Below are 27,412 nucleotides of genomic sequence, written 5' to 3' on the forward strand. Positions count from 1 at the left end.
ATACCCTCACGCGTGCATTCTGCTCTTCTATGTCAACTTCGACTTTAGCGGATTTTCATACTGACTTATGCCATCCTGGCGTTACCCGTATGTTGCACTTTGTGCGATCTAAAAAGCTCCCATTTTCTACAGAAGATGCAAAAAGAACTTGGTCCACCTGTAGAATCTGTGCGGAATTAAAAGCGCAATTCTTCCGTCCATCGGATGGCTCGCTCATACACGCTATGCAGCGACTCAGCATTGACTTTAAAGGGCCATTGCCTTCCTCAATGCGAAACACCTACTTACTTACTATGGCGGGCGAGTATTCACGCTTTCCCTTTGCTTTCCCCTGTCCCAATATGCTTACTTCCACAGTGATCAAATGCCTCGATCAAGTCTTTTCCCTTTGCGGTACGGTCAATTTCATCCACTCTGATCGGGGTCCCTCCTTCATGTCAAGCGAACTCAAAAGTTATCTTTCCCAACGGGGAATCGCCACAAGTAAAACGACACCGTATCATCCCATCGGTAACGGACAGGTTGAGAGATACAACGCTATCATTTGGAACGCTGTTCGTCTTGCACTGAGGTCACGCAACCTACCAGGCCAGCAGTGGCAAACTATGCTCCCTGATGCGTTGCATTCCATCAGGTCTCGTCTTTCTACATCTACCAATGTCACTCCTCACGAGCGATTCTTCACGTTTCAGCGTTGCTCCACTCATGGGACGTCCCTACTGTCACGGTTGGCAGCTCCCGGCCCCGTGCTGCTCCGAAGATTCGTCCGATCTTCCAAAAACGATCCCCACGTCGACGAGGTGGAACTAACGGACGTTAATCCCACATACGCGCGTGTGCGGTACCGATGGCCGGGAGTCCGCCGTTTCACTCCGAGATCTGGCTCCCTGTCCAACCAGTCCCACGGACCCAACTGGTAGAGGAACCCATGGTAATGATGCCGACGCTCTACGCTCCTTTGAGGATGACGCCCTACCTGGGACATCAAGGGATCTGCCGGCTACTCCACCGGATCAACTCGGGGAGCCGAGTGCTTCCTAGGGGATGGTCACCCGAAGCCAGGACGCCGGTCAATCCCCGGCTATCAAACAAGATGACGCCAGCTCTGCGCCTGTGGGGACCCTCACCTGGAGTCACGATCTCCCCAGCCTTCCGCAGGTCGATCAAGGCGACACGGGCCCCGTCAATCTACCAATACGGACCAAGCGACCCAGGGACCAAGACACGGTCCGAGGAGGCGTGCCTTCCAGCCACAAGCGAAGATCTAAAAGACTGCGGCTATTCGTGGTCCGCCTAATCCACTAAAGGAAGTCGTCGGACTTCCAAAACTTTCAGGTGGGAAGAATGTCATAAATCTTATCATGACTCATGAAGTAACACTGGGCAGCCAGCTGGTGGCGCCATCCAAGGAGTATAAATACTCGGGCGTGGGCCCAGCTTGCTCAGGATGTTTCTGTAACCAGAAACTAGTGATTGTAACTAGAAATCGCATGGTTTTGAAACAGTTGATTAAAGCCTTGTTTTATACTCAAACCAAGCGCTCAGTAGTCTTTTTACATCAAACTGCGAGATCCCTTTGCTCTTCTGCACCATTTAGATTCTTATTTTATTATATACGACCTCCTTATTTTTCTTACCAAAATGCAATCTCTCACATTTATCTGTGTTGAAATTCATTTGCCAATTATATGCCCACTCAGCAAGTTTATTAATGTCTGACGTAAGAAAACTACTGGCCAAAATGGACTGGGATCAGCTACTTGTAGGAAAATCCGCATCGGAGCAATGGGAGGCTTTCAGAAGGGAGATTGAGATCATACAATGGCAACATGTTCCCGTAAAGGTCAAGGGTGGTTCCAAAAACCACAGGGAACCTTGGATGTCAGGGGATATACGAGAATGGATTAGGAAAAAAAGGAGGGCTTTTGGAAGATACAAAAGGCTAAAGACGGAGGAAGCCCTAGAGGAGTACAAAAAGTGCAGGGGGATACTTAAAAAAGAAATTAGGAGATCAAGGAGGGGCCATGAAATAACACTGGCGAGCAAAATAAAGGAAAATCCGAAGATGTTTTATAAGTATATTAAGGGTAAGAGGATAACTAGGGAAAAAATAGGGCCCATTAGGGACAAAAGTGGCAATCTGTGTGTGGAGCCGGAAGATGTAGGAGGGGTTCTAAATGAATTTTTTGCATCTGTTTTCACTATGGAGAAGGACGATGTAGACATAGAAATAGGGCGGGGGGACTGTGATATGCTCGAACATATTAACATCGAGAGGGAGGAGGTATTGGCGGTTTTAGCTGGCCTAAAAATGGATAAATCCCCAGGCCCGGATGAAATGTATCCCAGGCTGCTGTGTGAGGCAAAGGAGGAGATTGCGGGGGCTTTAACACATATATTCAGGACCTCTCTGGCCACAGGGGATGTGCCAGAGGACTGGAGAACCGCTAATGTAGTACCATTATTCAAGAAGGGTAGTAGGGAAAAACCGGGGAACTACAGGCCAGTGAGCCTAACATCAGTGGTAGGAAAATTATTGGAAAAAATTCTGAGGGACAAAATTTGTCTCCACTTGGAGAGGCAAGGATTAATCAGGGATAGTCAACATGGCTTTGTCAAGGGAAGATCATGTCTGACTAATTTGATTGAATTTTTTGAGGGGGTGACTAGGTGTGTGGGTGAGGGTAATGCAGTGGATGTGGTATACATGGATTTCAGTAAGGCCTTCGATAAAGTCCCGCACAGGAGACTGGTCAAGAAGGTAAGAGCCCATGGAATCCAGGGTGCCTTGGCACATTGGATACAAAACTGGCTTAGTGGCAGAAGGCAGAGGGTGATGGTCGAAGGTTGTTTTTGTGACTGGAAGCCTGTGGCCAGTGGGGTACCACAGGGATCGGTGCTGGGTCCCTTGCTGTTTGTGGTCTACATTAATGACTTGGATATGAATGTAAAGGGTATGATCAGTAAGTTCGCGGATGATACAAAAATTGGTAGGGTGGTAAATAGCGAGGAGGGTAGCCTCAGTCTGCAGGACGATATAGATGGGTTGGTCAGATGGGCGGAACAGTGGCAAATGGAATTTAACCCGGAAAAGTGCGAGGTGATGCACTTTGGGGGGACTAACAAGGCAAAGGAATACACAATGAATGGAAAGACCCTAGGCAAGACGGAGGGTCAGAGGGATCTGGGTGGGCAAGTACACAGATCCCTGAAGGCGGCGGAACAGGTGGATAAGGTGGTAAAAAAGGCATATGGGATACTTGCCTTCATTAGCCGAGGCATTGAATACAAGAGCAAGGAGGTTATGATGGAGCTGTATAAAACACTGGTTAGGCCACAGCTGGAATACTGTGTGCAGTTCTGGTCGCCACACTACAGGAAGGATGTGATCGCGTTAGAGAGGGTGCAGAGGAGGTTCACCAGGATGTTACCAGGGCTGGAGCGCTTCAGCTATGAAGAGAGACTGGGCAGATTGGGTTTGTTTTCCTTGGAGCAGAGGAGGCTGAGGGGGGACATGATTGAGGTGTACAAAATTATGAGGGGCATAGATAGGATGGATGCTGAGGCGCTTTTTCCCTTAGTAGAGGGGTCAATAACTAGGGGGCATAGATTCAAGGTAAAGGGCGGGAGGTTTAGAGGGGATTTGAGAAAGAACTTTTTCACCCAGAGGGTGGTTGGAGTCTGGAACTCACTGCCTGAAAGGGTTGTGGAGGCAGAAACCCTCACAACATTTAAGAAGCATTTGGATGTGCACTTGAAATGCCATAGCATACAAGGCTACGGGCCAAATGCTGGAATATGGGATTAGATTAGACAGGGCTTGATGGCCGGCGCGGACACGATGGGCCGAAGGGCCTCTATCCGTGCTGTATTACTCTATGACTCTACTAGGCACTTGGTCTAAGCATTAAACAAAGCTTTAATCAACTGTTTTACAACATGGAGGTCTAGTTGTGCCCTTTACTAGTTTCTGTTAAGAATTTCCTGTGCAAGCTGGGCCCATGCCAGAGTATTTATACTCTCCCTGGACAGCGCCACCCGCAGGCCGCTCAGTTGATTCATGTCAATGTCTTCTTGTGATATGTTGCAGTCCTCCTCAGTATTGACTATCCCCCACCCCCCAAAATTTGGTGTCATCCACAAATTTAGAAATTGTGTTTTTGATTCCAAAGTCTAAATCGTTAATAGAAATTGTGACCAACATTGGTCCCAGCACGGACGCTGTGGGACCCCACTTTCCACCTTCTGCCACTCTGAACAGCTACCCATTACTCCTACTCTCCGATTTCTGTCTTGATGCCAGCTAGCTATCCATTCTGCTATTTGTCCCAACTCCGCATTCTCTGCCCTTATTCAGTAGTCCATTATGTGGTACCTTATCGAAGGCCTTTTGGAATGCGAGATAAATTACATCATCTGCATTACCCTTGTATACTCTCTCTGTTACCTCTTCAAAAAATTCAATGAGGTTGGTCAAGCAAAATTTTCCCTTTTGAAATCCATGCTAACTATTCATTATTATATTTTTGGTTTCTAGATGTTCTATTTTTTCCCCTTTAGTAGGGATTCCATTATTTTTCCTACCACCGGTGTTAAGCTGACTGGTCTATAATTCCCTGGACATATTCTACCTCCCTTTTTAAATATAAGTATTAAGTTAGCTATCCGCCAGTCCTCTGGCACTCCACCTGTTTCTAACGAATTATTAAATACGTGTAGTAGTGCCTCTGCTATCTCTTCCCTAGATTCTTTTAAAGTGTGCGGATGTAACCAGGACTTTTATCCTCTTTGAATGTGATTAGTTTATTTAATATTTCTCCTCTTTATTTTAAATGTGGTTATATGATTTCTAATCTCATCTTCCGAAGTCATGTCCACCTGGTAAATACTGAAGTGAAGTAATTACTTAATATTTCTGCCATTTCGCTATCGCTGCCTGTGATTTTATCCTCACTGTCCCCAAGTGGCGCTATTCACATCCTGACTTTCTTTTTTTATTTATGTGCCTGTAGAATATTTTACTATTTTGTTTTATGTTCCTTGATAATTTAATTTCATACTTCCTCTTTGCCTTCCTAATTGTTTTTTTTTACTTATCTCCTAATCTCTTCGTATTCTCCCTTGTTGAGCTCTCCCCTGCAGTCCATGTACTTCGTGTATGTCTCTTTTCTTACCCTAATGTCTTTATTCATCCATGGTGTCTCAATAGTGTTTATCTTGTTTTTTTTCCCGCGGAATATATTTGTCCTGGACTCGGTTGAACGCTGTTTGAATGTTTCTCATTGCTGTTCTACATCATTATTTACCAGTATTGTTGTCCATTTTATTTTCAAGTTCTATTCTCAATCCCTCAAAATCAGCTTTTCTGCAATCTATTACCCCGGTCTTTGCCATACTTATGTCCTTCTCAATTATTATCTTAAAGCGTATTCGTATTCTTATAGGAGAGAAGTCAAAAAACAATTAGGAAGGCAAAGAGGAACTATGAGATTAAATTATCAAGGAACATAGTACAAAATAATACTTAAGGAAGTGGCCCTAGAAATAGTAGATGCATTGTTGGTCATCTTCCAAAATTCTATAGACTCTGGAATAGTTCCCATGGATTGGAGGGTAGCTAATGTAAGCCCACTATTTTAAAAAGGTGATAGAGAGAAAACAGGGAATTATAAACCGGTAAACCTGACATCGGTAGTGGGGAAAATGCTAGAGTCCATTATAAAAGATGTAATAGCAGAGCACTTGGAAAACAGTGACAGGATTGGACAAAGTCAACATGGATTTACAAAAGGTGAACCATGCTTGACGAATCTACTGGAATTTTTTAAGGATGTAACTGCTAGAATAGATAAAGGAGAACCAGTGGATGTGGTGTATTTGGACTTTCAGAAGGCTTTCGATAAGGCCCAGTATAAGAGATTGGCGTGCAAAGTTAAAGCACATGGGATTGCGGGGTAAGGTACTGACTTGGATAGAGAACTGGTTGGCAGACAGGAAGCAAAGAGTTGGAATAAATGGCTCTTTTTCCGAGTGGCAGGCAATGACTAGTGGGGTACCGCAGGGATCGGTCCTTGGACCCCAGCTATTCACAATATATATTAATGATCTAGATGAGGGAACTAGATGTAATATCTCCAAGTTTACAGACGACATAAAGCTGGGTGGGCGTGTGTGCTGTGAGGAGGATGCCGAGAAACTCCAGTATGATTTGGACAGGTTGGGTGATTGGGCAGATGCAGTATAATGTGGATAAATGCGAGGTTATCCACTTTGGTGGCAAAAACAGGAAGACAGATTATTATTTGAACGACAATAGATTGGGAAAAGAGGAAGTGCAACGAGACCTGGGTGTCCTTGTGCACCAGTCGCTGAAGGTAAGCATGCAGGTGCAGCAGGCAGTTAAGAAGGCAAATGGTATGTTGGCCTTCATAGTGAGAGGATTTGAGTACAGGAGCAAGGATGTCTTGCTGCAGTTGTACAGGGCCTTGGTGAGACCACACCTTGAGTATTGTGTGCAGTTTTGGTCGCCATATCTGAGGAAGGATGTTCTTGCCATGGAGGGAGTGCAGCAAAGATTCACCAGACTGATACCTGGGATGGCAGGAATGACGTATGAAGAGAGATTGGGTCGATTAGGCTTATATTCGCTGGAGTTTAGAAGAATGAGAGGGGATCTCATTGAAACTTATAAAATTCTAACAGGACTAGACAGACTAGATGCAGGAAGGATGTTCCCGATGGCGGGGGAGTCCAGAACCAGGGGTCACAGTGTAAGGATAAGGGGCAAGACATTTAGGACCGAGATGAGAAGGAATTTCTTCACCCAGAGAGTGGTGAACCTGTGGAATTCTCTACCACAGAAGGCAGTTGAGGGCAACTTATTAAATATATTCAAGAAGGAGTTAGATATATTTCTTAAGGCTAAAGGGATCAAGTGATATGGAGAGAAAGCAGGGACAGGGTACTGAATTTGGATGATCAGCCACGATCTCATTAAATGGCGGAACAGGCTCGAGGGGCCGAATGGCCTACTCCTATCTTCTATGTTTCTATGTATTATATGATGGTCACTATTGCCTAGATGTTTCCCTACTTTTACTTCTCTTATCTGCTCTGGTTCATTCCCCATTAGTAGACCCAGCAGCGAATCCTCCCTGGTCGGGCTTCTTACATACTGAGTTAGAAACTTTCCTCTTCTGGCCAATTAATTCATTTCGTGGTAGTTGAAATCCCCCATGATTATTATTTTTTTTTTTTTAAAAACTCATTTTCCTAATTTGTTTGCATATTTCTTCCTCCACCTCCCTTCCACTATTAGGTGGTCTGTAGGCTACCCCTATTAGTGTGGTTGATCCTTTATTATCTTTTATCTCTATCCACGTGGGTTCTATTTCTGTCCTACGGATAGCTGCGTCACTTTTTGCTACTGCCATTAAGTTATCTCTAATAATTACAGCCACTGTACCTCCCCTTTTGTTGTCCCCTGCAATGTTTAATTCCAAGTCCTGATTTTTCTGCAGCCATGTCTCAGTAATCCCTACTATATCTGGTTTCTCACAACATATTATTGCCTCCAGTTCCCCTCTTATTATGGACATTGTGTGCATTGCAGTACAGTTTAACTCATTTTTAATAGCAGTTCCTCTCACTTTATTTTTAACCATCTTTTTACACTCTTGTTCTATAACTATTTATTTATTCCCTGGCCAAACTGTTCAACCTCCGTCACCTCCAGTCCAGATCCAAGGTTGTCCCATCCTGTGTCATCAAATTACAGTATGCAGACGACGCTTGCATCTGCGCACACTCGGAGGTCGAACTCCAAACCATCGTCAACACCTTCACCGAAGCGTACGAGAGCATGGGCATTATACTAAACAACCATAAGACTAAGGTCCTCTACCAACCTGCCCCCGCCACACAGTACTGCCCCCCCGATTATCAAAATCCACAACGAGGCTTTGGACAATGTGGACCACTTTCCATACCTCGGGAGCCTACTGTCAACAAGGGCAGACGTCGATGACTATGTCCAACGCCGCCTTCAGCATGCCAGTGCAGCCTTCGGTCGCCTGAGGAAGTGTTTGAAGACCAGGAACTCAAACCGGGCACTAAGCTCATGGTCTACAGAGCAGTAGTGATACCCGCCCTCCTGTATGTTTCAGAGGTGTGGAGGTGCCGGAGTTGGACTGGGGTGGACAAATGTAAGAAGTCACACAACACCAGGTTATAGTCCAACAGCTTTATTTGAAATCACAAGCTTTCGGAGCGCTGCTCCTTCTTCAGGTGAAGTGGAGAAATGCATAAAGACACAGCTTATATAGTCAGAGAATCATGTCAGATGTTTACAGGTAACCTTTCCAACTGCCATTTATCGCACCTCGGCAGAGAGATAATCACAGCAGTCAAAGGTGTGAATGGTGTCCAAACAGGTCAGTCAGGGAAACATTACATCAAAGAACAATGAGGTGGGGTCACAAGGGGTCAAATATTGCAGATGCTGGGGTCTGTATGAAAAACAAAAAAGACAAAAAACATTTTTTTGGGCTGGAAATCACAGCAGGTCCGGCCGCATCTGTGTAGAGAGAACAAGCCAATGTCGACTCGAGTCTGGATGACCCTGCATCAGGTGGGGTTACATGTAGCGTGACATGAACCCAAGATCTCGGTTGAGGCCGTCCTCATGAGTGCGGAACTTGGCTATCAGTTTCTGCTCGACGATTTTGCGTTGTCGTGTGTCTCGAAGGCCACCTTGGAGAATGCTTACCCGAAGATCGGAGGCTGAATGTCCTTGACTGAAGTGTTCCCCGACTGGGAGGGAACACTCCTGCCTGGTGATTGTTGCGCGGTGTCTGCATGGTCTCGCCGATGTACCATGCTCCGGGGCATCCTTTCCTGCAACGTATGAGGTAGACAACGTTGGCCGAGTCACATGAGTATGTACCATGTACCTGGTGGGTGGTGTCCTCACGTGTGATGATGGTATCTGTGTTGATGATCTGGCATGTCTTGCAGAGGTTGCTGTGGCAGGATTGTGTGGTGTCGTGGTCGCTGTTCTCCTGAAAACTGGGTAATTTGCTGCGAACGATGGTCTGTTTGAGGTTAGGCGGCTGTTTGAAAGCGAGTAGTGGAGGCGTGGGGATGACCTTAGCGAGGTGTTCGTCGTCATCGATGACATGTTGAAGGCTGCGAAGAACATGGCGTAGTTTCTCCGCTCCGGGGAAGTACTGGACGACGAAGGGTACTCTGTTGGTTGTGTCCCGTGTTTGTCTTCTGAGGAGGTCTATGCGATTTTTTGCTGTGGCCCGTCGGAACTGTCGATCGACGAGTCGAGCGTCATATCCCGTTCTTACAAGGGCGTCTTTCAGTGTCTGTAGGTGTCCATCGCGTTCCTCCTCGTCTGAGCAGATCCTGTGTATTCGCAGGGCTTGTCCATAGGGGATGGCTTCTTTAACGTGGTTAGGGTGGAAGCTGGAGAAGTGAAGCATCGTGAGGTTGTCCGTGGGCTTGCGGTAGAGTGAAGTGCTGAGGTGTCCGTCTTTGATGGAGATTCGTGTGTCCAGGAATGAGACTGATTCTGAGGAGTAGTCCATGGTGAGTTTGATGGTGGGATGGAACTTGTTGATGTTATCGTGTAGTCTTTTCAGTGATTCTTCGCCGTGGGTCCATAGGAAGAAAATGTCGTCGATGTATCTGGTGTATAGCGTTGGTTGGAGATCCTGTGCAGCGAAGAAGTCTTGCTCGAACTTGTGCATGAAGATGTTTGCGTATTGGGGTGCGAATTTGGTCCCCATGGCTGTTCCGTGTGTTTGGGTACTCGCTTTCAAACAGCCGCCTAACCTCAAACAGACCATCGTTCGCAGCAAATTACCCAGTTTTCAGGAGAACAGCGACCACGACACCACACAATCCTGCCACAGCAACCTCTGCAAGACATGCCAGATCATCAACACAGATACCATCATCACACGTGAGGACACCACCCACCAGGTACATGGTACATACTCATGTGACTCGGCCAACGTTGTCTACCTCATACGTTGCAGGAAAGGATGCCCCGGAGCATGGTACATCGGCGAGACCATGCAGACACCGCGCAACAATCACCAGGCAGGAGTGTTCCCTCCCAGTCGGGGAACACTTCAGTCAAGGACATTCAGCCTCCGATCTTCGGGTAAGCATTCTCCAAGGTGGCCTTCGAGACACACGACAACGCAAAATCGTCGAGCAGAAACTGATAGCCAAGTTCCGCACTCATGAGGACGGCCTCAACCGAGATCTTGGGTTCATGTCACGCTACATGTAACCCCACCTGATGCAGGGTCATCCAGACTCGAGTCGACATTGGCTTGTTCTCTCTACACAGATGCGGCCGGACCTGCTGTGATTTCCAGCCCAAAAAAATGTTTTTTGTCTTTTTTGTTTTTCATACAGACCCCAGCATCTGCAATATTTGACCCCTTGTGACCCCACCTCATTGTTCTTTGATGTAATGTTTCCCTGACTGACCTGTTTGGACACCATTCACACCTTTGACTGCTGTGATTATCTCTCTGCCGAGGTGCGATAAATGGCAGTTGGAAAGGTTACCTGTAAACATCTGACATGATTCTCTGACTATATAAGCTGTGTCTTTATGCATTTCTCCACTTCACCTGAAGAAGGAGCAGCGCTCCGAAAGCTTGTGATTTCAAATAAAGCTGTTGGACTATAACCTGGTGTTGTGTGACTTCTTACGTATGTTTCAGAGACATGGACCATGTACAGCAGGCACCTCAAAGCACTGGAGAGGTACCACCAATGCTGCCTCACAAGACCCTGCAAATCCATTGGCAGGATAGGCACACCAACGTCCGTGTTCTCGCTCAGGCCAACATCCCCAGCATCGAAGCTCTGACCAGGCTTGATCAGCTCCGAAGGACGGGCCACATCGTCCGCATGCCCGATACAAGACTCCCAAAACAAGCGTTCTACTTGGAGCTGAGACACGGCAAGAGAGCCCCAGGTGGGCAGAGGAAATGCTTCAAGGACACCCTCAAAGCCTCCTTGAAAAAGTGCAACATCCCCACCGACACCTGGGAATCCCTGGCCCAAGACTGCACAAAGTGGAGGAGAAGCATCCGGGAAGGCGCCGAACACCTCGAGTCTCTTCGCTAGGAGCAAGCGGAAGCCAAGCGCAAACAGCGGAAGGAGCGCACGTCAACCCAAGCACCCCACCCGTCCCTTCAACCACTGTCTGCCCCACCTGTGACAGAGACTGTATGTCCCGCATTGGACTCATCAGTCACCTGAGAACTCATTTTTAGTGTGGAAGCAAGTCATCGGCAGCGGCGGGAGGAATCTCGGAGCGGCAGAGCGACTACAAGAGGCCCCAGAGGCTCAGGTAGGCCTCAATGCGGCATCGGCAGCAGGAATCTCGGAGCGGCAGAGCGACTACAAAAGGCCCCAGAGGCTCAGGTAGGCCTCACCAATCTCCAATCTCAGGGAAGGAGAGGGGTAAAAAGTATTCGAGGTGTGACGTCACCACAAAACAGGTAGGTGATTGGTTGGAGTATTTCTCTCTCTTTTAATTAATTAAAGGGTAAGTCATGGCAGGACAGCCCAGCCCCGTAGTGTGCTCCTCCTGCTCTATGTGGGAAATCAGGGACGCTTCCTGCCAGGCAGCACGGTGGCATAGTGGTTAGCACTGTTGCCTCACAGCACCAGGGACCCGGGTTCAAATCCGGCCTCGGGTGACTGTCTGTGTGGAGTTTGCACATTCTCCCCGTGTTTGCGTGGGTTTCCTCCGGGTGCTCCGGTTTCCTCCCACAGTCCAAAGATGTGCGGGTTAGGTTGATTGGCTATGATAAATTGACCCTTAGTGTTAGGGGGATTAAATACGCGGGGTTACGGGGATAGGGTGGGATATGTGTTGGCGTAGGGGTTACGGGGATCGGGTGGGATATGTGTCGGTGCAGGCTCGATGGGCCGAAATGGCCTCTATCTGCATTGTGGGGTTTCTGTGATTCTGTGATGTGTGCGGGAAGTGTGTCCAGCTGCAGCTACTGACAGACCGCATTGCGGCACTGGAGCTGCGGATGGATTCATTTTGGAGCATTCGCAATGCCGAGGACGTCGTGAATATCACATATAGCGAGTTGGTCACACCGCAAGTAAAGGGTGTACAGGCAGGAAGGGAATGGGTGACCAGCAGGCAGAGTCAGAGGCGCAGGCAGGTAGTGCAGGAATCCCCTGCGGCCATCCCCCTCTCCAACAGATATACCACTTTAAATACTGTTGGGGGGGATGACTCATCAGGGGAAGGCAGTAGCAGCCAACTTCCTAGCACCATGGGTGGCTCTGCTGCACAGGCTGGGAGGAAAAAGAGTGGAAGAGCTATAGTGATAGGGGACTCAATTGTAAGGGGAATAGATAGGCGTTTTTGCGGCCGCAATCGAGACTCCAGGATGGTGTGTTGCCTCCCTGGTGCAAGGGTCAAGGCTGTCTCGGAGCGGCTGCAGAACATTTTGGAGGGGGAGGGCGAACAACCAGTTGTCGTGGTGCACATAGGCACCAACGATATAGGTAAAAAACGGGATGAGGTCCTAAAAGCAGAATATAGGGATTTAGGATGTAAATTAAAAAATAGGACCTCAAAAGTAGTAATCTCAGGATTGCTACCAGTGCCACGTGCTAGTCAGAGTAGAAATAGGAGGATATTTCAAATGAATACGTGGCTAGAGGAATGGTGCAAGGGGGAGGGATTCAAATTCCTTGGACATTGGAACCGGTTCTGGGAGAGGTGGGACCAGTACAAACGGGACGGTTTGTACCTGGGAAGGGCCGGGACCGATGTCCTAGGGGGAGTGTTTGCTAGTGCTGTTGGGGAGGGTTTAAACTAAAGTGGCAGGGGGTTGGGAACCTGAGCAGGGAGACAGAGGAAAGGGAAACAAGGAAAAAAGCAAAAGACAGGAAGGAGAAAAACAAAATTAGAAGGCAAAGAACTCAACTGTTTAAATCAAACATGGTCACCGTAAATAATAATTCATGTAGGTCTGAGAGCGTTAAAAAAACAAGCCTGAAGGCTTTGTGTCTTAATGCAAGGAGCATTCAGAACAAGGTGGATGAATTAGCTGCGCAAATAGAGGTAAACGAATATGATTTGATTGGGATTACAGAAACATGGTTCCAGGATGGCCAAGGCTGGGAACTCAACATCCAGGGGTATTCAATATTTAGGAAGGATAGGCAAAAAAGGGAGGTGGGGTAGCATTGCTGGTTAAAAAAGGGATTAACACAATTGAAAGGAAGGATATTAACTCTGATGATGCGGAATCTGTATGGGTAGAACTGAGAAATATCAAGGGGCAGAAAACGTTAGTGGGAGTGGTATATAGACCTCCAAACAGTAATACGGAGGTTGGGGATGGCATTAAATGGGAAATTAGAGACGCGTGCAATAAGGGCACAGCAGTCATCATGGGTGACTTTAATTTACATATAGATTGGGCTAACCAAATTAGTAAAAATACTGTGGAGGAGGAATTCCTAGAATGTTTACGGGATGGTTTTCTGGAACAATATGTCGAGGAACCAACCAGAGATCAGGCCATCTTAGACTGGGTATTATGTAATGAGAGGATTAATTAGCAATCTTGTTGTACGAGGCCCCTTGGGTCAGAGCGATCATAATATGATAGAATTCTTCATTAGGATGGAGAATGAAGTAGTTGACTCGGAGACTAGGGTCCTGAATTTAAATAAAGGAAACTATGATGGTATGAGGTGCAAATTGGGTAGGATTGATTGGGGAATGTCACTCAAAGGGTTCACCAGGCTGATCCCTGGGATGGCAGGAATGACGTATGAGGAGAGATTGGGCTTATACTTGCTGGAGTTCAGAAGAATGAGAGGAGATCTCATCGAAAGTTATAAAATTCTGACAGGTCTGGACAAACTAGATGCAGGTAGAATGTTCCCGATGGTCGGAGAGTCCAGAACCAGGTGTCATAGTCTAAGGATCAGGGGTAAGCCATTTAGGACAGAGATGAGGAAGAATTTCTTCACCCAGAGAGTGGTGAACCTGTGGAATTCTCTACCACAGAAGGCGGTTGAGGCCAAGTCTTTAAATATATTCAAGAAGGAGTTAGATATATTTCTTAGAGCTAAAGGTATCAAGGGATATGGGGAGAAGGCAGGTACAGGGTACTGAGTTTGGATGATCAGCCATGATCTCATCGAATGGCCTACTCCTATCTTCTATTTTTCTATCCTCGGTTCCGAGGGACTGCCTAAGAATGTCCTCCCTTAGCTTAGTCTTTCCTATGCTCTCCTTTCCCGTTTCATTTATAGTTAGGCTGGTTTCATTTCTTGTCGATCCCTCATTATGAATGCTTTGTGCATTCAGATAAAGAGACTTTAACTTTTTACCATTATTCCCTGCTTTCACCTCATTCCTTTCCTGTCACATTCTGCTTAGCTTTACTCAAATTGCTAAATTGCTCCATTGGCTGGACTTTTTTCTTCAGACTGCTAAATTTCCCTTCACCTGATTCCTCACCACCCACCCCCCAACCCCCATTTTTAAAAAATTAAAAAAAAAAAGTTTAAAGCCTTATCTACAGCCCCAGTTATTCGATTTGCCAGGACACTGGTCCCAGCCCGGTTTAAGTGGAGCCTGTCCCAACGGAACAGCTCCCTCTTTCGCCAGTACTGGTGCCAGCGCCAGATGAATCAAAACCCCTTCCTCCCACACCACTCTGAGCCTCGCATTTAACTCTCTAATCTGCTTGTCCCAATGCCAATCTGCACGTGGCTCAGGTAACAATCCAGAGATTATTACCTTTGAGGTTCTGTGTCTTAATTTGGACCCTCGCTCCTCAAACTCTCTCAGTTGAACCTCATTCCTAGTTCTACCTATGTCATTGGTTCCTTTGTGGACGATGACAACTGGATCCTCCCCATCCCACTCCAAATTCCTCTTCAGCCACAAGGAGGTATCATTAACCCTGGCACCCGGCAGGCAACACAGCCTTCGTAACTCCCGGTCGCGGCTGCAGAGAACAGTATCTATCCCCCTAACTATACTGTCCCCTACCACTACAACATGCCTTTTCACTCCCCTCACTTGAATGGCCTCCTGTAACACGGTGCTGTGGTCAGCTTGCTCATCCATCCTGCAGACTTTGCCCTCATCCACACAGGCAGCAAGAACCTCATACCTGTTGGATAAGAACAAAGGCCGATGCTCCTCCAGCACTGCACCTGGGGTCCCCTTATCTGCATGAGTTGCAGTCACCCTCCTGTTCTTGACTACTAACCTCCTGGATCAAAGTGTCCAGATAACTCTTCCCCTTCCCGATGTCCTGCAATGCCTGCACCTTGGACTCCAGTTCAACAACTCTGAGCTGAAGTTCCTCGAGATGCAGACACTTACTGCAGACGTGGTTGTCTGGGATCACAATGCTTTCCACAAACTCCCACATGCTGTAGTTGCGGCACACCGCCTGCACTGCCAACCCTATATAACCTTGTTTGTTATTTAATTGATGTTTATGTATTTAATTAACTTAGGTTATTATAGTTTCGTTTTTAACTAATTACTAGATCTTGTTTAAGTTATAGGTAGATTAAATATTTACCTGTAACACAAAGCACTACAAGTATTGGAGGCAAAAAGCAGCACCTCCTTTCCCTTCTGCTCCGAATTCCCACTCTCTCCAAATTCCCAAGTTTAACACTCTGGTTAAGATCACTTTGTGCGTCAACAGATACAGGAAACTTTCTGGTATCCGGCACGGACGGGACCGACGTGGTGCCGGTTCAGCAACAATTCCGGATAACTGAACGCTATAGTGAAAGGTACGGACCTTACAGCTCCGTATGAAGCAACAAACCCTGTTGCTTAGCAACAGCTTCAGAACAACGTCCACAGGTTGCAAGCGTCTCTGTAGCTTAGCAACAGCTGCAGCCAAACCCTTGCCTTCCTCAATTTGTTGCTGTGCAAGTAATAAAAGTTAGCTGAAACCGACTCCTGAATTTTGCCGGTTAACCGACATTTCCGGTTATTTAGGGGCCGGTTAATCGAAAGTTTCCTGTAATGTTTACTTTTATACCCTTGGAGCCACATCCAAGTTATAAGGGCTGCATCAGCTCCCTGCTCACAGTAATAAGCATCTATTGAAGACAAACACTTACAGCTGACTGACGGGCTGTTCCTGTTAACAACAGTTTTTAAAGTTCTAAGTTAAATTCAAAATATTAAACTAAATTTCACTTTTTACATCCAGTACTCACCCAGTACTTACCAGAGACTTCCACACTATCCAAATTCCCAACTTTAACACTCTGTTTAAGTGCATGCCGTTTAAGAGCACTCTGTATAGACCACATTCAATGTGTAGCACATTTGACTCTGGAGACTGCAATCTTCTACATGCTGCATTCATAGCTTGAAAGAACTTACCTCAAGCTGACTCCCTTCCAGAATTTGGCACTGAAAGTCAGGTCTCGGGATGCGCATGCCTTGCATTGGTGACCTCAAGTTGCTAGTGAGCAATACACACGTCTCAGAATATATTAAAAGCAGGGAGAATTCCTCTTTTTGCAGGTCAGAATTGTGAAGAAATAGCTTTCTACCAATTCATCAACCAGGATGAATCAGGAAACGTAATCGGTGGAAATCGATTAAAAAAAACTTTAATGACCTCTATCCATATACTAGGAATAAACTGACACTTGCTGTAATATATACTCTTCACAGCAATAAAGTTGATCCAGGTCCACTTGAATTTTTTTTTTTGAATTGCAGAGTCTATGTTTATGCTCCTGACTAAAACTGGGTCCAGAGATGCAAATTTGTCACATCAGTGACCTCAACACGACACAAAGCTAACAGCGTGTGTGGATATCACAGATGTAATTCATGTGCATCTCTGGACCTGATTTTTAGTAAGAAAACAATGTAAAATATCAATTTTTTCCTGAAATTTGGGAGAAAATTGTTTTTTTTATTGATTCACCATCCAAAAATAATACAGGAATTTATTGGTGAAAATGGATTTTAAGCAATTCTTTACAGCGATTATTGTGATTTTATGAAGACAGCAAAAACTCTAATATCCTCAGGGCATCCCAAAGCACTTCACAGCCAATGAATTGCTTTTGAAGTGTAGTTACTGTTATTATTGGCAAACATGGAAGCCAGTTTGTGCAAAGCAAGGTCCTCCTATAAACAGCAATGAGATAAATGGCCAGATATTCGCTGCAGGAGTTCCTCAGGACAGTATTCTTGGCCCAACCATCTTCAGCTGCTTCATCAATGACCTTCCCTCCATCATAAGGTCAGAAGTGGAGATGTTCGCTCGTGATTGCACAGTGTTCAGTTCCATTCGCAACTCCTCAGATAATGAAGCAGTCCGTGCCCGCGTGCAGCAAGACCTGGACAACATTCAAGCTTGGGCTGATAAGTGGCAATTAACATATGCGCCACACAATTGCCAGACAATGACCATTTCCAAGAAGAGCAAGTCTAACCACCTCCCCATGACATTCAATGGCATTACCATCATTGAATTCCCCCCACCATCAACATGCTGTGGGATCACCACTGACCAGAAACTTAACTGGACCAGTTACATAAATACTATAGCTACAAGAGCAGGTCAGAGGTGGGTATTCAGCAGTGAGTGACTCACCTCTCGACTCCCCAAAGCCTTTCCACCATCTACAAGGCACAAGTCAGGAGTCACTTGCCTGGATGACTGTAGCTCCAACAACACTCAAGAAGCTTGACACCATCCGGGACAAAGCAACCCGCTTGGTAGGCACCCCATCCACCATCTTAAACTTTCACTGCCTCAACCACCAGCGCACCGTGGCTGCAGTGTGCACCATCTACAAGATACACTGCAGCAACTCGCAAAGGCTTCTTCAACAGCACCTCCCAAACCCGCGACCTCTACCACCTAGAAGGACATGAGCAGCAGGCACATGGGAACACCATCACCTCCAAGGTCCCCTCCAAGTCACACACCATCCTGATTTGGAAAAACATCATCGCTGGGTCAAAATCCTGGAACTCCCTCCCTAACACTGTGGGAGTACCTTCACCACGCGGACTGCAGCGATTCAAGAAGGCAGCTCCACACCATCTTCTCAAGGGCAATTAGGGATGGGCGATAAATGCTGGCCTCGTTAGCGACGAGCAATTAATACATTTTAAAAACTGTCCAGTTAAGTGGCAGTTGCTTCTATTTTGAGCCAACAGCTATTTAAGTTCAACAAATCCCGGTAGCTGTTTGAAGGATGCTTAAATAGGCTGAACTTTTTAAATCATTGAGTTGGTTTGCATCTTCTGAAAGACGGGTTAGGTTAATTAGTTCCTGCAGTTAGCAAGACTACAAGAGTACTGCATATACAAAGGGTAACTACAAAACAGCAGCTTAGGATATAGATTGTGATGATTTATTTTTGTTTGAGAAGCTGGTTAGTATACCTTTTTTTCTAATGCTGTTGTACATTTGCTTGTTCCCCTTTTCTTCAATATATCCCGTGAATGAATAATAAATAAATTAAATAATCTGCTCTGGTGTTGGTTCAGGGACAGATACTGGCCAGGCCACCAGGGAACTCCCTGCTCTTTTTCCAATGGTGCCATAGAATCTTTACAGCCACTTAAGGCAGGCAAGACCACAGTTTAACATCTCATCTGAATTGCAGCACCTCTAACAATGAGGCTAGATTGCTACCACTCATCAAAAATATATCAACTGCAGGTTTGACTTCAACAACTGTCTTGCTGGCCTCCTGAGCTGAATCCTATGTTAAATCAAACCTGTGCAGCATTCTGCTGCCTGCATTTGTACACTAAGTCCTGTTCCCACATGACCCCTGTCCTTGTTGAGATCCCAGTCTCCAATGCATTGAATCCAAAATTAATTTACAAATCAATCCATGACCATGCCCCACCCTACCTCTGCAATCTCCTCCAAGCTTTATGTATCAACACATGTCCGCTGCTCTTTCAACTTTTGCCTACATTGCATCTTCACCCTCCAACTCCAATGGTAGACGTTTCAGCAGTCTTAGCCCTACATAGTCATGAAGACACTGAAGGAGGCCATTCGGCCCATCGAGTCCGTGCCAACTCTCTGCAGAGCAATCGAGTCAGTCCCATTCCCCCGCTCTATCCCTGCAAGTTTATTTCCCTCAAGTGCCTATCCAGTCTCCCCTTGAAAACACTGAGTGTGTCCGCTTCCACCACTTCTGTCGGCAGCGAATTCCAGGTCATCACCACTCGCTGCGTAAAAAAGTTTTCCCTCACTTCTCCCCGTATCTCTTGTCCAAAACCTTAAATCTGTGTCCCCTAGTCCTTGTACCATAAACTAGCGGGAACAGCCTTTCCCCATCTAGCCTATCCAAAGCCGTCATAATCTTGTACACCTCTATCAAATCACCCTTCAACCTCCTTTGCTCTAATGAAAACAAATCCAGCTTCTCCAACCTGTCCTTGTAGCTACAATCCCCCATCCCCAGAACCATTTTGGTAAATCTCCTCTGCACCCTCTCAAGGGCCTTCACATCCTTCCTAAAGTGTGGTGACCAGAACTAGACGCAATATTCCAGTTGTGGCCTAACCAGCGCTTTATAAAGGTTCAGCATAACTTCTCTACTTTTGTACTCAATACCTCTATTTGTGAAACCCAAGATCCCATATACTTTGCTAACTACTCTTTCAATATGTCCTGCCACTTTCAGGGACCTATGCACATTAACTCCCAGGTCCCTCTGTCCCTGCACACTCTTTAAAACTGTGCCACTAAGTGTATATTGCCTCTCCCTGTTCCTTCTGCCAAAATGCATCACCTTATACTTCTCTATTAAATTCCATCTGCCACTTGTTTGCCCATTCTGCTAGCCTTTCTATGTCCTGATGCAGTCGATTGGTATCATCCTCACTGTTTGCCACACCCCCAAATTTGGTGTCATCGGCAAATTTAGAAATTTTACTCTGTATTCCAATATCCAGGTCATTTATATATATCAACAAAGCAGTGGCGCCAGCACTCACCCTTGGGGAACACCACTGTCTACCATCCTCCAGTCTGAAAAACAACCATTTACCATGACTCGCTGCTTTCTGTCCTTAAGCCAATTCCTTATCCAAGCTGCCACTGACCCACCTATTCCATGAGCCTCAATTTTGTTAACCAGCCTTCTACGTGGTACTTTGTCAAACGCCTTCCAAAAATCCATGTAGACAACATCCATTGCATTCCCTTCATCGATCCTCCCTGTTACTTCATCAAAAAATTCAATTAGTCAAACATGATCTTCCTTTTACAAATCCGTGTTGGCTCTCCTTAATTAGCTTAAACCTCTCCAAGTGCCCATTAATAATCAAGGAAAAAATTGTTTCTAAAACTTTACCCACCACTGATGTTAAACTGACTGGCCTGTAATTACTAGGGTTGTTCTTACACCCTTTCCTGAACAATGGTGTCACATTTGCCACTTTCCAATCCTCAGGCACCCCCCCCCACCCCCCGCATCTAGGGAAGATTGGAAAATTATGGCAAGCTCTTCCGCTATCTCCTCCCCCAATTCCCTTAGCAACCTGGGATGCAAGCCATCTGGACCAGGCGGCTTGTCCACTCTAAGCATACCCAGCCTATCCTATCTTATCAATTTTCACCCCTTCCATTGCTACCGATATTTTGTCAGCATCCACCTCCTTAGTAAACACCGAAACAAAGTACTCATTCAGTATTCTAATCTTGCCCTGCGCCTCTAAGCAAATAACACCTTTGTCACCAATAGGCCCCACCCAGCCTCTTACTACCTGCTTACTGTTTACATGCCGGTAGAACATTTTTGGGTTCCCTTTGGAAGTCTCCCAATAAACTCTTCCACATAACTACCTCTCCTCCGCCTTAAAAAGTTTCTTTAAAATCCATTTTGACCATGGCGTAGCACACTTTTCAATCGTTCTTAATGTCTGATTTTGTGTCTGTGAATACCTCGGGACATGTGCCACATTAAAGCACTTTAAGTGCAGCTTGTTGCTGCTCAAGCGGAGAGGGAAGGGACTCACTGTAATGATAGTAAATGGTAACAAATCTGAGAACACAGAGCCGTCAAACTGGGGAGATATTTAATTAAAATACACAGAAAAAGTGTACACGTGAAAGAAAAAGTTTCAACAGACCCATTATAGATTAAAAGGCCTGGTAATCCAGACTGAAGTAGTTATTTCTAAATTATGCAAGTAAATAGAGGAGCTTGCTGGCCTCCATGTGCAGGGGAAGACTTAATCACCTCTTTAGGTCACACATAGGGAAAAGTGCAGAGCTAATTAACAATGGCCAAATAGAACTGCGTACAACAATCCAGGTTTTGCTGCAAAGTTTTTTTAAAAAATTCGTTTGTGGGATGTGGGTGTTGCTGGCAAGCATTTATTGCCCATCCCTAGTTGCCCTTGAGAAGCTGGTGGTGAGCTGCCTTCTTGAACTGCTGCAGTCCGTGTGGTGAAGATACTCCCACAGTGCGGTTAGGTAGGGAGTTCCAGGATTTTGACCCAGCGACGATGACGGATCGGCGATATACTTCCAAGTCAGGATGGTGTGTGACTTGGAGGGGAACTTGGGAGGTGGTGGTTTTCCCGCCTGCTGCCCTCGTCCTTCTAGGTGGAAGAGGTCACGGGTTTGGGAGGTGCTGCCGAAGAAGCCTTGGTGAGTTGCTGCAGTGCATCTTGTAGATGGTACACACTGCAGCCACGGTACGCCGGTGGTGGAGGGAGTGAATGGTTAAGGTGGTGGATGGGGTGCCAATCAAGCGGGCTGCTTTGTCCTGGATGGTGTCGAGCTTCTTGAGTGTTGTTGGAGCTGCACTCATTCAGGCAAGTGGAGAATATTCCATCACACTCCTGACTTGTGCCTTGTAGATGGTGGGAAGGCTTTGGGGAGTCAGCAGGTGAGACAGTCGCCGCAGAATACCTAGCCTCTGACCTGCTCTTGTTGCCACAGTATGTGTGTGGCTGGTCCAGTTAAGTTTCTGGTTAATGGTGACCCCCAGGATGTTGATAGTGGGGGATTCGGTGGTGGTAATGCCATGGGTAGGTGGTTAGTCTCTCACTTGTTGGAGATAGTCATTGACTGGCACTTCTGTGGCGTGAATGTTACCTGCCACTTATCAGCCCAAGCTTGAATGTCGTCCAGGCCTTGTTGCATGCGGGCATGGACTGCTTCATTATCTGAGGAGTTGTGAATGGCGATGAACACTGTGCAGTCATCAGCGAACATCCCCATTTCTGACCTTATGTTGGAGGGAAGGTCATTGATGAAGCAGCTGAAGATGGTTGGGCCTAGTACACTGCCCTGCAGTGATATCCTGAGGCTGTGATGATTGACCTTCAACCACCACAACCATCTTCCTTTGTGCTAGTTATGACTCCAGCCAGTGGAGCGTTTTCACCCCGATTCCCATTGACTTCAGTTTTACTAGGGCTCCTTGATGCCACATTCAGTCAAATGCTGCCTTGATGTCAAGGGCAGTCACTCTCACTTCACCTCTGGAATTCAGCTCCTTTGTCCATGTTTGGACCAAGGCTGTAATGAGGTCGGGAGCCGAATGGTCTTGGCGGAACCCAAACTGGGCATCAGGGAGCAGGTTATTGGTGAGTAAGTGCCGCTTGATAGCACTGTCGATGACACCTAACATCACGTTGCTGATGATTGAGAGTAGACTGATGGGGCGGTAATTGGCTAGGTTGGATTTGTCCTGCTTTTTGTGGACAGGACATACTTGGGCAGTTTTCCACATTGTTGGATAGATGCCAGTGTTGTAGCTGTACTGGAACAGCTTGGCTAGTTATATAAAACAATCACAATATTGATATATAAAACCTTTCTTATAAACTACATACATTTTGAAACCAACTCAGATCTCAGATCTGCTGCACACAGTTATTACTTTGCAATTCAAAATGTGAAACTTGACCCACTTGTCATCAATGCTGTTCTGGTAATAGATATGCAGGAGTTTGTCTTTGATCCAGTTTACTTTTTGAGCAGCCTCTTTCCCAGCCTCAGCATGAAGACAGTACTTTTTGTATAGCTGGGCCAAGCCCATCATTGCTTCTTTCCGCACTCGCCACTTAAATACAAAAGAAAAATGAAAACCGTCAGTCACATAAAATATTAAATATATTTCTGTTGTTCTCATTACTTTTTTCCTCTAATTTATGCCAACTTTATCCTTGCTGTTGGCTCTCCTGGAAAAGTGACTCTGCTGCTGAATTTCTGGGTGCCATCCTATTAAGTCTGGTATTAAGTCAATGAAACCCCCTTTAAAAACAAATTGTTCCCAACTCTAAAGTGAATACATCACCATAATAAAGCTATTCCTGATGTTTGACTAAACTTATTGTAATACATTTTTATTTCAATGTCATAGTTAATGAACTAGAAACAAATTTGGCTTGCCACAGAGACAGGTGTTTCACTTTACCTGCTAGCAGGCCAAAGAGTTAACATACTTCTAAATGTGTTAATTCAAATCTCACAAATTAAGAGAATTTTCTTAAAATTCTACTATCCTAATTTTGATGCAATGATTTTCAGATATCTCTGGATCTATATGTATGGGCTATGGGAATAGTTATTTCGGAGGCACAACATACTGTAAATTTCCCAGTGTGGTTGCCGCTGCCATGAAGTGCCAATCAGATTTAACCCCATTAAGTTTTAGTTATGAAGTGAACAGCTGTGTTGCTGTAAAACAAAGAAATGGAACATAGCACTTTGAGAGATAAATTACGCATAACATGTTTGTAAATTCAAAACCTTACCCTTTTGTCTAGTGTTCTCTCCCTGACAAACCCAAGCAGTTGGTCATTCACGAGTGATAGATCTTTCTTTCCTGCCGTTATTATCGTAACAATGACATCATGCCGGATTGCCTCTTCTGGATCATGTGATCGGACCTTCAAGTACTCTATTAATAAATATTTAATTAAAATGCACAATTCCTGATTCACGATTGCTATAAACTCTTTTACACAGAGACATAAACTACAGTGAACAATTCTGTTACTTGCAATTTATTATAGCCTTTTCAAAATAGCTAACAAGTCTACAGAACTAGTTAGTTCTATTCTTTCAACCCATTAGAAAGTTAGCAATGCTTTCATATGTAATTATGCACTTTGTATAATGAAATGGTACAGTTTACATACCAGTTATAGGCCCAGGTTCTGTGTGCAATGTTAAATTGCTGTTTTATTTTTTTTCCCAAACCGAATACAACACCGTTATAAAGTTTTCTGTATGTAACAGAGGAACACATTGCAGGATACACAACCTGTGCTGGAATTTACTCTAAGAATGGGAAAGAACTCAAATGTCAAATGAACCATACTATCAGCTAATCTGCTAAACTTGTGTGATGCAACTTTAGCATCGTATGTTGCGAGCCTTCCATTACAATCTAAGCCCCTTCTTGTGGAGTATTTTGTGAACAAATCTATTCCTGCTAATTGTATTTGTAGAAATGCCTTGAAAACTATAAACTCAAAACTTTTTTCAAGTTCGTCTAACATGTCTGAGTTTCTCTCAAGTATCCCAAAGAAGCTTCTCCTGTGTACTGCAAAATCCAACAGAGCAAATGACATCTCAAAAGTCAAATATCAGCAATGAATTTAATTAATACAGCATTTAGCTAGTTTGTATAAACTGATAAGCAGCAGTAAAAGTAAAATCAATTTTGAATCAGAAATTTAATAACTCAGTAGATTACTAAACTCCCAAGTCTCAAGGGTCCTCAATGATTCTGCTACATAGTGAACTGAGCCAAATAGACATGGGGAAATCGAGAGCTTTGGGAACTAGGTTGTAGTACTGGAGGAATTTAAAGAGAAAGGGAGGGACAAGGTCATGCAGGGATTAAACATAACAAGAATTTTAAATCGGAGGCACTGGGGGACCATGAGCCAATGTAAATAAGCAATGGCAGGGTGACGGGCAAACAGGATGGTGTGGGATAGGATATGGGCAGCAGTTTTGGACGAGCACCTCCAGAAAAGGAGCGGAAGATATTGTGGTAAATAATAAAAAAAGAGTCTTACTTAAGCAGTAAACAGACATTCCTGCTACTGGCTACCGTGCAGTATCTCAATTAATTTCAAATCAGCAGTTAACAAGAAGGGGTCCAATATCAACATGACCCATCATTTTTACTAATCCAGCTCTTTCCATTATGTTACTCACTTTGCTTTCCCTTTAACAGTGCATTTCCATTTAGTTGGAGATAAACACGCAAGTCCAAGTAATGCCATGGAACACGGTTTGCAAGGAAATAAGTTCATAGCGATATTATGCATAAAGAAAATCATGGTAACACAAGATTATCGAATAAGGATATTGATTGAGCCAGGGAATAATAAACAGCTGAGAAACATAGAATAAACACAGTAAAATTAAATACAGAAGTGACACTTCTACTCAGATTTCTGTAACCTGCAAATTTGGGAATATAAATTGCTCAAGAGCCTACTCTTATTCCAGCCAACTGGTATAAAAATTGAGAGCCCAACCAAAATACTGGATTTTGTGGTAACATAACTAAGAAAACAACTACTGAAATTCAGGTCACTCACATGCATCAGCATCAGTGATAAAGGACCATAACACAATCTGCTTAATACCACCAGATTTCATGGCACAATATGTCACTTAGCATGAAAGAAATAGCAAAATTCTAACTATGACACAAAATCAGATCATGATATAGGCAATGTTCCCTTTAATTTTTTTTGGGTGTGCGGCCCCTTTAAAGGGCTGCGCAGCCCATCCAAAATGTCACACACGTGTGGTGTTTCCTATTTAAAAGCCAGTGAGCCAGCTGCACAGGAGCTGCAGAGCGCTGCGCGGCCACGCAACTTAGAGGGAACATTGGACATAGAAATACATAAAAGTTATAACATGGAATCTGGCCAACCAGTTCGTATCTGTGTTTACCCTCCATGTGTGCAGATAGTGTTCCCAAATCGCTTCAACCACCCATCTAATTGAGCCTTGAACATTGATGTAGTTTCTGCCGCAACTGCTAGCCCTGGAAGAAACATCTTTACAGAGTTGTGTAGAATTATCAGCAGGTTAACATCTCACCTGTAAGATCTTTGGCTAAATCTGGATGATTCATCAGACAATGACTTGCAAACTTCACACATTCTAGTCTCACAGGAACATGAATGTCATTAAATCTATTAAAAAAAAAGTGCACAGATTTTGGATTTTCATAGTTTAAAATTGTTGATATATACAACTTATTTTCACAAAATAATTTCTTGAAACTGATGAACTATGAACCAAAGTACGACTTTTTCTCCGAATAAACTATGCGATAACACAGGTTCTTAAAAACAGGTAGATGTATGTTGGATTATTGATTGCCGGTTTTGTTCTCCTATTCTTTGACTGTAGCTCACTCTCTACATACAATTGAATACACTGCCATAAATGGATGAGGGGGAACGTACCAACAACAATATCCCTTTAACAATTTGGCACCATGTAACAGCCATCTTTGATAAGTTTTCTCCACATTCACACAAAGACACTGGGGTAGAGCTTCTGCTTTGGGCGCAATTGGTGATCTGGGTGCAAATTGCACCTAAAATTGCACCCATTTTGTGAAGTGTTTCTCTCTCTCTCTTCATTCATTTGCATATCACCGAACCAGCGTAATCGGGCATGCTGTCAACTTAGACTATCTAAACTAAATTTTCATTGTACGCCAAACCTCCTAAATTAAAAAAAATTCCTTGATATATTTAAGAGTGGTAACTTGCTGCAATTTGATTAACACAGCTGAAAATGGGTTTATCGCAAAACATAAGTGTTTTTAATCACATTGTTAATGCACCACCTGTGAGTACCGCAATTTTAAATTACTGAAAATTAAGTTAAAAAAAATACAGAATCATTTGCTAGTTATATTGGGGTACATTAATCAGTTTCTTGGTGCTTTTAAAACGTGCACATCAATGTCTTTGTGGCCAAAAGAAGCAGCTCAATTTTTAGAACCTCTTCGAAGGCACGCAAACAAATGCAATTAGTGGAAACTCGAGTAATTAATTCACCCTGGGTGGGTGGCCAGTGGTGTGGGCGGGGCCGGCTTCCAGCACGATGTTTTTTTAAAACTCTCGCTTTGCGCTGAACGTAATTTGCACATACAATCTGCATTATTTTGCGGGGGGGGGGGGGGGGGGGGGGTTACGTGCAACCGAGTGGAAGCTCTACCCCACTGTTCTGAACCATATCTAACTTGTTCATTTGAGAAGGCGAAAGACCGAGTCAAAACAAAATAGACTGAGCACACACAAAAGGGGAGCACGTGCTTATTATATTGCAGTTCAGCTATACTGTACATCGGC

At 44.9% G+C, this 27,412-nt stretch overlaps 1 protein-coding gene across 5 annotated transcripts in view; it reads right to left on the reverse strand.

The window, feature by feature from the left end:
• pds5a (PDS5 cohesin associated factor A) overlaps nucleotides 1-27,412 on the reverse strand; it is a 441,642-nt gene that overhangs the window by 122,901 nt on the left and 291,329 nt on the right. For all 5 annotated transcript variants that reach the window (XM_085968917.1, XM_085968922.1, XM_085968897.1 and 2 more), the window contains exons 10-12: nucleotides 26,145-26,239; nucleotides 23,828-23,973; nucleotides 22,982-23,133 (exon numbers count right to left, since the gene is read on the reverse strand). In XM_085968917.1, the coding sequence (XP_085825043.1) occupies nucleotides 22,982-23,133; nucleotides 23,828-23,973; nucleotides 26,145-26,239 (393 nt within the window). The remainder of the gene's footprint in view (nucleotides 1-22,981; nucleotides 23,134-23,827; nucleotides 23,974-26,144; nucleotides 26,240-27,412) is intronic.

Source organism: Somniosus microcephalus, chromosome 2 (assembly GCF_052327205.1).
Source record: "Somniosus microcephalus isolate GS21.2 chromosome 2, FLI_Smic_1.0, whole genome shotgun sequence".
Taxonomy (NCBI): Eukaryota; Metazoa; Chordata; class Chondrichthyes; order Squaliformes; family Somniosidae; genus Somniosus; species Somniosus microcephalus.